Source organism: Pollicipes pollicipes, unplaced genomic scaffold (assembly GCF_011947565.3).
Source record: "Pollicipes pollicipes isolate AB1234 unplaced genomic scaffold, Ppol_2.1 Scaffold_6052;HRSCAF=7182_pilon_pilon_pilon, whole genome shotgun sequence".
NCBI lineage: Eukaryota > Metazoa > Arthropoda > Thecostraca > Pollicipedomorpha > Pollicipedidae > Pollicipes > Pollicipes pollicipes.
Genome location: NW_023596805.1, coordinates 6,340,095 through 6,354,787, shown reverse-complemented (window position 1 = coordinate 6,354,787; position 14,693 = coordinate 6,340,095). Strand labels below are relative to the sequence as shown.

General features: G+C 54.0%; 3 protein-coding genes across 17 annotated transcripts in view; all 3 read left to right on the top strand.

The window, feature by feature from the left end:
• The window catches only part of LOC119104919 (calcium/calmodulin-dependent protein kinase type II alpha chain), a 185,792-nt gene that overhangs the window by 82,913 nt on the left and 88,186 nt on the right, over nucleotides 1–14,693 (top strand). For all 15 annotated transcript variants that reach the window (XM_037228671.1, XM_037228670.1, XM_037228672.1 and 12 more), the window contains one exon: nucleotides 3,150–3,233. In XM_037228671.1, coding sequence (XP_037084566.1) covers nucleotides 3,150–3,233 — 84 coding nt within the window. The remainder of the gene's footprint in view (nucleotides 1–3,149; nucleotides 3,234–14,693) is intronic.
• On the top strand, nucleotides 5,684–7,177 carry LOC119104923 (microfibril-associated glycoprotein 4). The gene has a single exon (XM_037228674.1). It carries the CDS (start codon nucleotides 5,985–5,987, stop codon nucleotides 6,882–6,884), a length of 900 nt encoding a protein of 299 aa, XP_037084569.1. The 5' UTR covers nucleotides 5,684–5,984; the 3' UTR covers nucleotides 6,885–7,177.
• Nucleotides 7,298–14,138, top strand: LOC119104922 (techylectin-5A-like). Its single transcript, XM_037228673.1, has one exon. The coding sequence runs from the start codon at nucleotides 11,451–11,453 to the stop codon at nucleotides 12,447–12,449; it is 999 nt and encodes a 332-aa protein (XP_037084568.1). The 5' UTR covers nucleotides 7,298–11,450; the 3' UTR covers nucleotides 12,450–14,138.

The following is a 14,693-nucleotide window of genomic DNA, read 5'->3' as shown; positions in this document are numbered from 1 at the left end:
CACTCCCCTTCTGCTGCTGCGAGTTAGCGCATGCGCAGGCTTGCCCGGTCCCTTCGGATACTTGAAAGGAGTGATGCGAGAAGTCCGACGTGTGCGTGCCACCGTGTGTGAGAAGTTGAGAGGGTGAGGAGTGTGGCGTGTGGTGTCGCCAGGGCCTGTTTCCAACCCGCTTGGTGTCGCCAGGGCCTGTTTCCAACCCGCTTGGTGTCGCCAGGGCCTGTTTCCAACCCGCTTGGTGTCGCCAGGGCCTGTTTCCAACCCGCTTGGTGTCGCCAGGGCCTGTTTCCAGGGCGACTGACCGGTGTCGTTGTCAGCGACGTTACCAACGGTGGCGTGCGGAACGGATGTCCGCCTCCCGTTGTGTGGATACTCTCTGTGTCCTCGTCCTCTACTCACTCCCTCCTCCCCGCTAATCCTGTCATTGGTTCTCATTGCATGCGACAGGGCCTGCGGGCACCAATCATTGATACGCTGTCGGTACGTGCTGCCGGTGTCCCATATGGGCCCTTGACGATGACGTCGCTGACCGTTCAGACGGGTTGATGGGAGAAGGCGTCTGCCGGCGCTGTCCGCCGCTCGCGGGCGTGGGCCGGCACAGAACACACAATGGCCGACGGTGCTCGGAGTTGGAGGCAATCTGTTGCGAGTGGGCTGGGCGTGCGATGGGAGGAAGATCGGGTGATGGGAGTGTCGCAGTGCTGTGACGCGGCGCCTTGGCTGAATGAAGTCATTCTTACTGGGCGTGGCGGAAGCGTCCTCGGTGGACCCTTGCGCACACACTCCTATTGTGGCGCGTAGCGAATGCGAAAACCCCGGTGGATGGCGAGACGGTCGCGACGAGGTCGGCTCCTCTAATGAACGCGCCGCTTGGGGACTGGAGTCTTGGTAGGGCACGCCGCGTTTCACCCCGAGAACGGAGAGCATGTCTTTAGGCGCCGGTGCTGGCGGGGAGGAGGGTGATCTCCGATACGTCGTCCCACCCTTCACGAGGATAGCGCAGTGGGATCGTGTACTTCCGCGCCAGAGTCCTGCGGCAGACCACCAAGCCGGACAACCAGACTAGACCGTCAGACGAGACCACCAAACCAGAGCACCAGACCAGACCGCCAGACCACCGAACCAGAGCACCAGACCATACCACCAGGCCATAATACCAAACCAGATCATACCACCAGACCAAACCACCAGACCAGGTTGCCAGACCAGACTACCGGACTAGACCGTCAGAATAGACCACCAGACTAGACCGTGCCACCAGACCGGACCAGACCACCAAACCAGACCACCTCATGAGCAGCCGGCCTGCCGTGAGGCCGCCAGACCCCGCTGACCCCGCGCAGTGGGATCGTGTACCTCCGCGCCGGAGTCGTGCGCCAGTACCGGGCGATATGGCACGCGCGGTACCCTCGTCGAAACGGGTTCATCTCATCCCATGGCCGCCGAACGCGCTCGTCCCTCGGCTTACGGCACTCGCGCAATGCATTGTTTGTCGCAACACGCTCGGTTCGAATGATCTCACCGATCCAGTTCGCCGCGAGTGGCGCTCAGCGCGCCAGGTAAACCCTGCGGAGGGGGGGGGGGGGGGGAGGCTTACACCAGGGGCGATGGCGGTCCTTTGCGTGGAGCTGCGTCGCCGGCGGGGTCACGCCGCTGACCTTTGGAGACACCCGCGGCGCCGGCAGGCGGGCTAAGCACGTCTGCAGAACGCGGAAGTGAGCTTTGAGAGTCGCGTCTGAGTCCGCCCGCAGCGACAGACAGACAGACAGTATGAATTGTGTCAAGGCCGCGGTCCTCGTGTTGGGCGGTTCGATCGAGGGTACGCGGTTATATTGGCTGTGGTGCGCCGATGCCGCCCGTTCGTTGGAAGCTGTCTGTTTATAGCGGCTGGTGAGAGGTCTGGCGTGGGGTAGGGGCATCGAACCGTGCTTTGGCGCTTTAGCGTGGACGTTGTTTTGGCGGACCTTGGACCTTTTGGACGTGGACCTTGCTTTGGCAGGTTCTCGTTGCGTTGTCTGTGGTGCAATTGAGGGAGGTCACGCCGGGTGGCCGAGAAAAGAAGTAGGAAATATCTTTTGAGGAATGTCTTATTCCCTGCATTTACGTACCATCATGCCGGACTTATTGAAAATGTGCGGGGTCATGGCTCCCTAGTGTCGTTTGTCTGTTTGTAAGTTGTTTGAACGTTTGTGTGGTCATCGTTTGGGGGCTTGTCTGCTTGTCTGTACGTCCGCCTATGTATGTTGATCACGTGAGTGCTCAAATGATTTATTCCGCCGCGTTGTTTTTGTGGCAAAACTTTATCTCACTGTGGCTGCAACCCGTCTAGTTGTTCTTCTAGTTCATAGGCACATGTGCAGATTATTGGCTACTCATATCTACTGACTACTGACTTCATTTGGCATTTCTTTCACACAGCCGTCTCCACATAGCGCAGCCTTGTTCGTCGTAGACGGCGTCCGTGTCTTTATGAGGTATCCTCGGCGTCACTTTTCGAGACACCTCATCCGAGTTCGTCCTCTTCCACATGTGAACCAAAAACCCGTCTGCCTGCTGTTCTCTAAGCTCAACGATCCCTCATCTTAAAGCTCTCTCGAGTCCCTAAGACATCTAAGTCTTTAGGGTCTCCGAGATGGAATCCTGGACACACGCACGCACGCACGCACGCAACGCACGACGCACGCACGCACGGCACCGCACGCACGCACGCACGCAGCCCACGCACGCACGCACGCACGCACGCACGCAACGCACGCACGCACGCACGCACGCACGCACGCACGCACGCACGCACGCACGCACTCTCTCTCTCTCTCTCCTCTCTCTCTCTCTCCTCTCTCTCTCTCTCTCTATCTCTCTCTCTCTCTCTCTCTCTCTCTCTCTCTCTTCTCTCTTCTCTCTCTCTCTCTCTCTCTCTCTCTCTCTCCTCTCTCTCTCTCTCTCTCTCTCTCCTCTCTCTCTCTCTCTCTCTCTCTCTCTCTCTCTCTCTCTCTCTCTTTCTGGTCTCTAAGATCTCTAAGATCTCTAAGTTTGAGGGAGATTTGTGATATATCCGCATTCCGTCTGTCTCCGAAGCCGCTAAGAACGCCCGCGCCGGACGCTGGGTGGACACACCGCGTGCCATGTATTCATTCAGTGACCTCCGCCGCCAGGATTCGCCGGCACTCCCGGCTACCTATCGCCAGAGGTGCTGAAGAAGGAGCCGTACGGCAAGCCGGTCGACATCTGGGCATGCGGTAAGTCCAGCTGGCCTCGTTCCCTGTTAGGCCTTTATCGCTGGTGATAACCGACGCCGCCAACAACAAGGTTTAGGTACATGACAACCAGCCCATAGCTGACGTTGAACATCTGGGTTAGGACTGTGTGCGGCTGAGTGAGTAGCTCCCCTCTGCGCACAAATCGAGCCCGGATGTCTCGGCCCCAACAGTGTCACTCACCAACCCCTCGGCCACTGACTCCCCCCCTCCTTTCCGGTCCGCCCCGCACAGCTGTTTCGGATTGTACAGTTCGTGCGATCGCTCGCCCTGAGGGGGTGGCGATGAGCGACACGACCAATGGGACGCGAGCTTTCGTGTGCTGTTGGCGCACTCGGGACTCGACTCCCGGCCGTGGCGTGGCCGGCCGTGGCGGGAAGCTCGGGTCCGAATCTCACTTGCGCCGTGTTTCCCAGACGCGAATATGGTCGTTACGGTCGCTGATGCTCCGTAGAGGTGCGTTGCCCAGTGCGTCGTGTTTTCTTGAAGAAAACAAAACAATGATGCGCCAGTCTTCCGCTGAATCGCTCGTCCGCGGCGCACCGAGACAAACCCGGCCCACAAAGCCTGCGCACTGTCGACGGCGGCACGCCGCCCACGTACGTGCGGGCTGCTTGGGCCCGAACATGTCCGCGTTAGCGTCGTGGCCGCTTTGCGGGCGCGGCGGCGGCCTAGAGTGGGCCTGGTAATGACCGGAATCACGATCACTCGACCGACATCGCAAGCCCGGTGCTTGTAGACCACTCTACCTTCACCCCCTCCTCCCTCGTCCCCCCCTCCCCCCTCCCCCCCCGCTTCCGATCTGGCTGTTGTGACCTAGCTATGGCCAGGTAGAAGCGATGCCAACGAGAGGGGGGAGGAGGGGGCGTGTTTTGGATGATTTTGAGACAACGCATGTTCATGGACGCAACGCCCATGAAAATTCGACGTCATAAAATCGTGGCACAGAAAAGAAATCCTACGAAGCCGCCATCACCTTGAGACGGAAAACATGGAAACACCGTGGAAAACGCAACGGCCGTGAAGCCTCGACCTCGCTTTTGGCGTAGCGCAGGCGCGACGGATCTGAGCCACGCTCGCCGAGCCATCATTCGGTGGTTACCGCCCCGGCGAGGACGCCGACGGCTGCTGTGTCGGTCGGGAATGGGGCTGACACGGCAGCTGTGGGCCGAGCGCCTCTGAATGGCGCGGCCTGGCACCGGCGCCGGCGCCGGCGCCGCGCCCTTCCATGGTTGGTGTTCCCTGGTTTCCCCTGACATGCCGTTGGTACACGATGCTCATTGCTTTTTATTTTTTCCCGGACATTAGTTTGTTCTAACCTTTGCCACCCGCCACTGCGTCGTATACTGCTAGCATTATAAATCTAACACGCAACAAAACGGCACAAAACTTCGAAATCCTGATAATTTCTGAAGCGCAATGATCATTTCACCTCGCTGGATCGGCCGGCGCCTCGCACCAGCGGCCGGCGCTTACTGAATCAGCCAGCGCTCCGCTTTCTCGCCCGTGACCACTGGCGGTAACCTATCAGCGGCAGGCGCGCAGTGGCGACAGCCGGGAGCGCTTTCTTGGCCGGCTAGCCTTCTATTGGCGGGCTATACTGGCCCTGGTCGGCCGCCCGGCGCCCTGGGACGACCCGTCACGTCCGGTGGGGACAGGAGGAGGGGGGGGGGGGGAGAAAGAGCTGTGCGATGCGGGAACATCGGGACGGTGTCGATGCGTGGTTTGTGAGGCGAAGGCCACCCGCCTTGGAGTTATTCATTTGTTGGCTGCAATTCGGGTGCGTGACGATTGCTGGTTTTGGGGATCATCTCTTCTTTCGATTAATTTTGAGGCAGAATAATAAATTATGCTACATGCACAGTGCCTGTGTCGGGTCAGCAGGCACTCTGCATCCATCGCAGACCCCTTAGCCTGCGCAGTCTTCCTATGACAATTCTGTGCCTCCCTCGCACTGAGCTTTTCGTGGGTATCGCGAACGATTCCGCTGTGCTTCTGGTCTTCAGACTGCTTCGGGTCTTTGGAAACATTTCTGTTACATTGCAACGTTACGTTGTGGCCACGATCCGGCCCGGTGGGCCAAAATGTTAGTTCGCCAACATGAAATGGACGAAAAACGTATGTATTGCAACTAAAGTAACATTGCATTGCCCTTTTCTTCTGGCTGAACGACCGCGATCGACAAGCAGCAATTTCGTAGAGAAAAACACTTGCACGAGACATAAAATTCGCGCGCAAGCAAGAGCACAGGCCTGTCTCTTGCGAAACGACACCATCCTAACGTTACCGCACGCTAACTTTCACATAAAACCAAAAAGGATTTTAGCGATGAGTGCATTTAGACATGGCAGACGACAGACATTCTATAGGTTCTAATAATGAAAGCGCTCCTCTGATGTCACGTTCCCGGACTACATTTTTGTCTACGGGTTCGCTTCCTTCGCCCGGGATGCGGTAAAGTTTTTGGCAAATTTTTATCCTTTGGGCGTTTTGTGCTTGGTTTCGTTCAACTTTATACTTGTCTTCACTTTTTGTTTTAATGATTTATCGTGTCCTGTCTTCTTCATCATTGATAAATTCCCTACTGCCTTGCTGCAACCAAATGTAGGATAAAGCCGTTCTGTAAGACACATCGCACCAAGTGAAATAGTGCCTTGAACCCTGGAACAATCATCGTGCAGCGTCATTTGCACTCCAGTCTGCCGGCAGGAGAGGTAGCTCTACACCCACGACATGTTTCTGCTCCGGAGTGGTGCGGCAATATTCCTTCTGGTAGTGCTCGGGGTTCCAGCTCCGTGCGACGGACTGTGCTGTCATTCGTTGGCAGGACAGGTCGCCGACCTGAACCGGATGGTCAGTGAACTCTCTGCGGCCGTGAACTCGGCAGTGCTGCCGCGGTTAACCGACATGCACGCCCAGATGCGAAACCTTACGTTGCAGCGGCAGACGTGCGCGCCGCTGGTCCACAGCGAGCCACTGGCCCGCGACTGCAGCGACCTGCCGACTGGCTCCCCCAGCGGAGTGTACCGGGCGTGGTTGAGTGGGCTGCCTAGACCGGTGCCGGTGTACTGTGACATGTCCAAAGACGGCGGCAGGTGGACCGTCTTCCAGCGGCGCGCCGATATTACACCCAGGCAGAACTTTTATCTCAACTGGCAGTCCTACAGGACTGGATTTGGAAAGCTCGATGGCGAATTCTGGTGGGGCAATGAACACCTGTTCCGGCTAACCTCGCAAGGTGGCCGACGGTACCAACTGCGCATTAACCTGGAGGACTTTAAGGGTGGAAAAAGGTACGCCTTATACTGGACCTTCAAGATCGGGCCAGAGAGTGATGGTTACCGCCTACACGTGAGCGGCTACGAGGGAAACGCCGGCGATAGTTTCAGGTTTCACAACAATCAGCGTTTCTCTACATACGATAGAAACAACCAACGGCGGCAGAGACGAAATTGTGCTCAGAGTTTTAAGGGTGCCTGGTGGTACAGGGACTGCCACCATTCCAACCTGAACGGACGATACCTTTCCGGACCGCATAAATCGTTCGCCGATGGCATCGAGTGGCTGCATTGGACAGGACACCATTATTCCCTGAAAGCAGTGGAAATGAAGATCAGGCCAGTAAAGAAGTAAGGGTTTCAAGCCAAAAACTTGCTTGAGTGATATGTACTCACCCCGACGGCATTTGTGATGGAAAGCAAAGAGGTCTGTGCTTGAAATGCTTGCATGGGGCTTGTAGAAACTAGAATAATCAAATTGTCTGTGCTTCTGGAACCCAACGCAAACAAGCAAACATATGTATCACGTTTCGCAGATCTGTAAGCCTCTGCCGAATCTTCCACATAGTGTTGTGTTTGCATGGTTACATGGACGATCAGAAACAAGTGTATCCATCCAATACTCGACTTATACACCTTGCAGCTTCACACCTGTTTGACTCCGCAAGTAACAGTCGTATCAAACGTGAAAGGCTTTTCCTAGCGCGAGAACATAGCAGTATCGTAGGTGTCAGGGCACGTGGCTCCTCGTTTAGGTCCTGAGGGGCGGCAGGAGCCCGAAGGGCTCTGAAACCGACAAGGAAGTACCCGATTTGCTCTCCAGAAGAGTCTCCGAATGACTGCCCATATGTCGCATGTAGAATCCCCGCCCGAAGGGACGTGACCCCAGGTTTTGGTAAGAGGGTTTCTTGACTGATTAGCGCAACATTCGGCTGACGATAAGGACACGCTCTGGTACTCGTTGGCATTTCGGGTCTCCTATTGGTACCAGAGATCACTGACACCGACCGACCGGTGAATGACTCCCTGTCGGTCTGAGCCCTGTGGGCCTGTTTCCGAAGTAGTGGCAATGCCGGGGCGATTTGCATTGGTCGGGCCCCTGAAACAGGGAGGGGCGTGTTGGTTATTGGTCTACAGTGCCTGGCAGGTTAGTTCAGGTCAGCTAGTTGTATTCATGAATCATTTCAACAAGTGGCTTTTGTTTGATTCGGTATCATTTAAATAGTAATTTAAACGCGGCAGTAGAACATGAGAACAACGTGACCACATTCGCACGTTGTCAGTCTTCCAGTCGTTTACGCATGATGGTCAAAAGCCAAATGATTAATATGAATCTAAATCCTCAACGCGTGTTACACAACGGCAAGCGAGCAATGGTTAAACTAGGAGACCATCTAAACTATCTAGCCTGGTACGAAACTCGTTGCGGGTGCTAGAGGCTGTGATGACCAGCGACAGGCGGCTCCAAAATGGAACTGTGCAATACGAAAAAGTCCTGCGTGCCCCCGATGGAGCCCATGAGACATGAAGGGCTCTGAATACAGCGAGGCCGGCGCGGCGGATGGCCAGATCGGTAATACCGCATCAACCTAGCGCTTGAACAGCCGCTGCCATTTAATCACTTGAAGAGCATCGGTGATGATTCTGACCACAAAGTTCATCACCCCTTGTGCTTGCTTTAGGTTACACGCTTCAGCCCCACCCTAGACCGACAGGCAGTGCATAAGATGAGGAAAAACATGGGAATGGATGAGGAGCTTACAAATCTTGGGCGAACGGAGGTGACGAATTTTGTCCAAGTAGCAAAGGACGGAGCTGCACTTTTTGACATCATGACATATATGCATCTGCTAGGAAAAATTGTAACCACCAGTGTCTTTACCAACGGCGAAGGTCTTCATTTGTATCCCACAATGTCAAGGTGAAAAGATGAGGGTTTTGTCAAGGATTGTAGAGTGCGAAAAAGGAGAAGAATTGTTTTAGCGGGGTTCGTTTGAAGGGAGTTAGACGTCAAGCAGGCTTGAATCATTTGGATGTTTTTTTCTGCCCAAATTTCAAAACGTATAGTTGGCCTGGATAAACGGAGTCTGGCACCAGAATGTCGTCGGCTTGGGACCCTGGACGTCTGTGAGGGAGGTAGAGAGGTAAGATGAGAGGTAGAGAGGTAGAGAGGTAAGATGCAAGGTCGCTCGGGAAGACGCTGAAGAGGAAAGGGCCGATGGGCATGGGCATAGAGGGCATATGCCACACCCTCCAAGGCTTTTGATTTCGCCCAGGGTAGACACTTCGCCGGCTGAAACAAGGAAACATGCCCTGACACCTGACTTGTTCCGTTCCATGGGGCTAAAGCACGTGGCGTCGTACGAGGGGCGCACAATAACTTATACGGACGGATCCAAAACTTCAGGCGGTGTCGGCTGTGCGTTTGCAAGAGGTACTGCCACTCGATCATTCACACTGTCCAAACACGCGCCGGTATTCACGTCCGAACTCGTGGCTATAATCAAGGCGCTCTGTTTTATTGAAGTTGGGAATGAGTCCTCGCACCTCGTTTTAACAGTTTCTTTGAGCCTTTGAGCCTTTGAGCCTTCTCTTGGTCTTGAGAACTTTGAACCCATCGAGTCCCCTTTTACAGGACATTTTGATGCGTCTCGCTGCATTGGACCAAGTTGGAAAGAAGGTGATACTGTGTTGGATTCCTAGTCATGTCGGTATCGTTGGAAATGAGCTCGCTGACGCGGCTGCAAAACGCGCATCACATGTACCATGTACGCGCAGATTGCCTCTTATAGGCCAAAATTTTATCCAGCCATTTGGCCTTTCTTGCAACACAAGTGGTATCTCTGTTGGATTGATGACACAAATAGCAAATTGAAACAATAAAATCCGAATTGGGACCGTGGTCTTCCAGCTTCCGTGACTGGAGGCAGGAAGAAGTTGTGCTTTGCAGGCTGCGTATTGGCCACACGTACGAAAGCCACCGGTATTTGTTGTGTGGTGTTGAGAGACCCCGATGCCCTCGTTGGCCTGCTTTTCTGGCGGTGCACCACGTAGTTGAGCTATGTCCTTATTTCGCCCGGAAGCGTTTGGTTTACTTTGGGCAAAGTGCTACCTCCCTTACGCTAAGTGACATTCTTGGAAATCATTCGCGACTTTTTGAACATGGCCGACTGCTTTCATTCCTTGCAAAAATCGGATTTTGCTTCATATATTCACCTCGTAGCTGAATGACAACGTTATGGGCGCAAAATGACCTATGCAGTCGGCGCGCCCAAAACCCCTAATAACCAACAAAAACAAATGTCTCGTATGCCAAGCTATACTTATCGGCAGCTTGGTCACGACGTGACGCACACTGGTAGTGGCGGTGAGATCGACGTTGAAGTTGTTGAAAGTCAGGGTGCAAACGGCGGCGTGAGGCGTGGGTGAGACCTGCTAGGGTCCTGCCAGGTCGATCTGTGTGACGAGGGGAAGCTGTAGGACACTGGCCAGCGTATGTTCTACCACAGCCGCTGAATCACCAAACTGTGTTTTTGGCTCACGCAGCGCTGCCTCATACACATCACAGAGGAGTGCACGGACAGCCTCTTGGGCTTGCCCGGTGAGACAATATGACAGGTGTGTCAGGCGCTCCGTGCCCGTCAGCACACAGGTACCGTGTTCGAGGGCCTTACGCAGCCTACTTCAAGTGGGCCCCTCCATGGAAGAGCCGTCGTACTTGTCTAGCGTTATCGTGAGGAGTGCTGAAGGTCTTCGGAAGTCTGCGCGTCCACTGGAAGTGTCGATATCCAACTCCAGGGCCGCTCATAGGGTTCAGCTTTCTCTTAGGCTCTTCGGAGTCTCGCAGCGGGCTCGTGATTCATCGTATCATCGCTGTCAGTCTTCCGCTAACCTCGGTCGCCATCCTCCCCAACCAGCTCCTGTGACCACAGCTCTTCCTCTTCCATAAACTACAGCTCAAGGTCATCTACCGCTACCGCGTCGGCAGCTTTACGTACCGCTGCACAAGCCTTACCCACCTAGCCTGACCTACCAGCTGTTCCTCCGCTTCGGTTGCTGCCATCGCTGCCCTCGTCTGAGCCTCAAATGCGCGCTTTGCATCGTTCGCAGGCTCCTTAGTCTGTGCATCTTTCCCTGGAGACATTTGTGCCTAGCTTTTCGCGGATATCGCGAACGATTCCGCTGTACTTCCGGTCTTCAGACTGCTTCGGGCCTTCGGAGACATTTTTGTTACCTTGCAACGTTACGCTCTGGCCACGATCCGGCCCGGTGGGCCAAAATGTTAGTTCGCCAACATAAAATGGACGAAAAACTTGTGTATTGCAACGAAATGAAGTACCTTGCCGCTCACTTCTCGCTGAAGGACCGCGATCGACATGCAGCAATTTCGTGGAGGAAATCACTTGCACGAGGCCCAAAATTCACGCGCAAGTCAGGGCACAGGTCTGTCTCTTGCGAAGCGGCGAATTCCTCGCCTTCCTCTACGCTAATTTTCACGTAAAACCAACGAGGGTTTTTGTGATGAGTGAATTTAGATATGACAGATGACAGACATTCCAAAGGTCATAATATTGAAAGCACTCCCTCGATGTCACGTTCCCAGACTACATTTTTTTAAACGATTTTGCTTGTGTCGCCCAGGATGCGGTGACGTTTTTGGTAAAGTTGCATCCTTTGGACGTTTTGTGCTTGGTTTAGTCCAACTTTATGCTTGACTTCATTTTTGTTTTCAATATTTATCGTGGCTTTTCTTCTTCACGCATAAATTCCATACTGCCTGCCGCAACCAAATGTAGTATAACACCGTTTTGTAAGACACATCGCACCAAGTGAAATAGTGCCTTGAACTCTGGAACAATCATCGTGCAGCATCATTTACGCTCCAGTCTGCCGGCAGCAGAGGTAAGTGTACACCCACGACATGCCTCTGCTCCGGATTGGTACGGCACTGTGCCCTCTGGTAGTGCTCATGGTTCCATCCCCGTGCGACGGATTTTTCTTTAAGCACTCTGGCGGAATGCGGTGTGGCGGCTTGCACCGAAAGATCAGTGAAGTCTCTGCGGCCGTGAAGTCGGCAGTGCTGCCGCGGTTAAACAGCGTGCAGGCCCAGTTGCGACACCTTAAGTTGCAGCGGCCGGTCTGCCCGCCACCGGTCTGTCCGAAGCCGGTTTGCCCGAAGCCAGTCTGCACGCCACCGGTCCACTGCCAGCCGCCGGTCCACGGCGAGCCGCCGGTCTACGGCAAGCCGCCGGCCTACGGCAAGCCGCCGGTCCGCGACTGCAGCGACCTGCCATTTGGCTCGACCAGCGGGGTATACCGGGTGTGGGTGAGTGGTCTGCCTAAACCGGTGCCGGTGTACTGTGACACGTCCAAGGGCGGCGGCAGGTGGACCGTCATCCAGCGGCGCGCCGATATCACACCCAGGCAGAACTTTTATCTCAACTGGCAGTCCTACAAGATTGGATTTGGAAAGCTCGATGGCGAATTCTGGTGGGGCAATGAACACCTGTTTCGGCTAACCTCGCAGGGTGGCCGACCGCACAAGCTGCTCATTATCCTGAAAGACTTTGATGGCGGAAAAAGGTACGCATTAAACCGGAACTTCAAAGTCGGGCCAGAGTGGGATGGTTATCGCCTTCACGTGAGCGGCTACACGGGAAATGCCGGCGATAGTTTTAGTTTTCACAACGGTGCTCGTTTCTCTACACACGATAGAAATAGCCAACACTCGCGAAGAGCGGGAATTTGTGCACAGAGATTTAAGGGTGCCTGGTGGTACAAGTGCTGCCACGAATCCAACCTGAACGGACGATACCTTTCCGGACCGCATCGATCGTTCGCCGATGGCATCGAGTGGAAACGTTGGAAAGGATTTTATTATTCCCTGAAAGCAGTGGAAATGAATATCAGGCCAGTATAGAAGTAGGGGTTTCAAGTCAACTCGCTTGAATGGTGTTACTTAGCCCGACGGCAAAGGCATAGGTGAAGGAAAGCAAGGAGGTCCGTGCTTGAAATGCTTGCACGAAGCTTATAGAAACTAGTATAATCAAATTGTCTGTGCTTCTGGAACCCAGCGGAAACAAGCAAACATGTGCATCACCTCCTGCGGAAGATTTGTAAACTTGTGCCGAATCTTCCACATAGTGTTGTATTTGCATGGTTATATGGGCGATCAAAAACAAGCATATCCATCCAATACTGGACTGATACACCAAGCAGTGTGACTCCTGTTTGACTCTCCAACCAACACTCGACTCAAACGTGAAAGGTCTTTCCTACCGCGAGGGTAAAGCAGTAGGGTAGGCAGCGGGGCGCGTGGCCCCTCCCTTAAATCCTGAGATCCTGCTGGCCAGAAGAGTCCGAATGGCTGGCTTTATGTCGCATTTGGAATCCCTGCCCGTAGGGACGCGACCCCAGATATTGGTAAGAGGGCTTCTTGGCTGATTAACGTACCTTTGACTGACGATAAGGACACGGTTTGGTACTCGTTGACATGTTGGGTCCCCTATTGCTCCCAGAGATCACCGACACCGAGTGGCCGGTGGACAACTCCCTGCCGGTCTGAGCCCTGTGGGCCTGTTTTCGAAGTAGTGGCAATGCTGGGGCGGTATACATTGGTCGGGGCCCCTGAAACAGGAAGTGGCGTGTTGGTTAGTGGTCTCAGTGCCTGGCAGTTTAGTTCAGGTCAGCTCGTTGTATTCATTAATCATTTCAACAAGTGGCTTTTGTTTGATTCGGTATCATTGCGATAATAATACAAATGCAGCAGTGCAACATGACAACAACGTGGCCACATTCGCACGTTGTCAGTCTCCCAGTCGTTTACACATGATGGTCAAAAACCAAATAATGAGTCAGAATCTAAATCGACAACGCATGTTACACAACGGCAGGCGAGCAGTGATTACACTAGGGGACCATCTAAATCATCTAGCCTGGTACGAACCTCGTTGCGGATGCTGGAGGATGTGATGACCAGCGACAGGCGGCTCCAGAATGGAACTGTGCAATACGAAAAAGTTGTGTGCCACCGACGGAGCCCGCGAGTCATTAAGGGCCCCGAATACAGCGAGGCCGTCACGGCGGGCGGCCAGGTCAGTAGTACCTCATTAACCTAGCGCTTGAACAGCCGCCGCCATTTAATCACCGGACGAGCATCGGTGACGATTCTGACCACAAAGTTCATCACCCCTTGAGCTTGCTTTAGCTTAGAAGCTTCAGCCCCACCCAAAACCGAGAGGCAGTGCATAAGATGGGGAGAACATGGGAATGGGTGAGAAGCTTGCGAATCTTGGGCGTAAGGAGGTGACTAATGTTATCCAAGCAGAAAAGGACGGAGCTGCACTTTTTGACAGCATGACATATGTGCATTTGCAAGGAAAAATTACTTTCCTTAGTGACCACCACTATCTTTACCAACGACGAAGGACTTAATTTGTGTTCCGCAGCGCCAGGGTGAAAAGATGAGGTTTGTTAAGGATTGTGGAGTGCGAAAAGGATGATAATTGTTTTAGCGGGGCTCGTTTGAAGGGAGTTAGATGTGAAGCAGGATTGAATAACTTGGACGGTTTCTGTCTGTGAAGATCTCAAAACGTGTAGTTGACGTGGATGAGCGGAGTCTGGCACCAGGGTGTCGTCGGGCTGGGACCCTGGACGTCCGTGAGGGAGGTAAGATGTAAGGTCGTTCGGGAAGACGCTAAAGAGGATAGGGCCGACCAAAGATCCCTGAGGGACACCGTGAGCCATCGGAAAAGCGAGAGAGAGAGAGAGAGAGAGAAGAGAGAGAGAGAGAGAGAGAGAGAGGAGAGAGAGAGAGAGATAGAGAGAGAGAGTGGAGAGAGGGTGGAGAGAGGTGAGAGAGGATGATAGGGAGAGAGCGAAGAGAGAAGAGAGGAGAGAGAGAAGAGAGAGCAGCGAGGAGAGAGAGAGAGAGAGGAAGAGAGAGAGAGAGAGAGAGAGAGAGAGAGAGAGAGAGAGAGAGAGAGAGATCACATCAAATTACATCACAAAACTTGTATTACTAAACGATTACAGCTGTTAAAAAGTAATCGTTTCAGAAGCGTCATCATTTTTGTCCAGCGGTGGGCCACGGCTAAATATTAGCTACTAGGCTAACGCTCCGCGACCTATGAAGACTGCAACGCCCGGTCGAGGTTTTTGTTGG

Excerpts from the sequence above, each read along its gene's own strand:
- LOC119104923 (XM_037228674.1), top strand. The coding sequence starts at position 5,985 with ATGTTTCTGCTCCGGAGTGGTGCGGCAATATTCCTTCTGGTAGTGCTC.
- LOC119104922 (XM_037228673.1), top strand. The coding sequence starts at position 11,451 with ATGCCTCTGCTCCGGATTGGTACGGCACTGTGCCCTCTGGTAGTGCTC.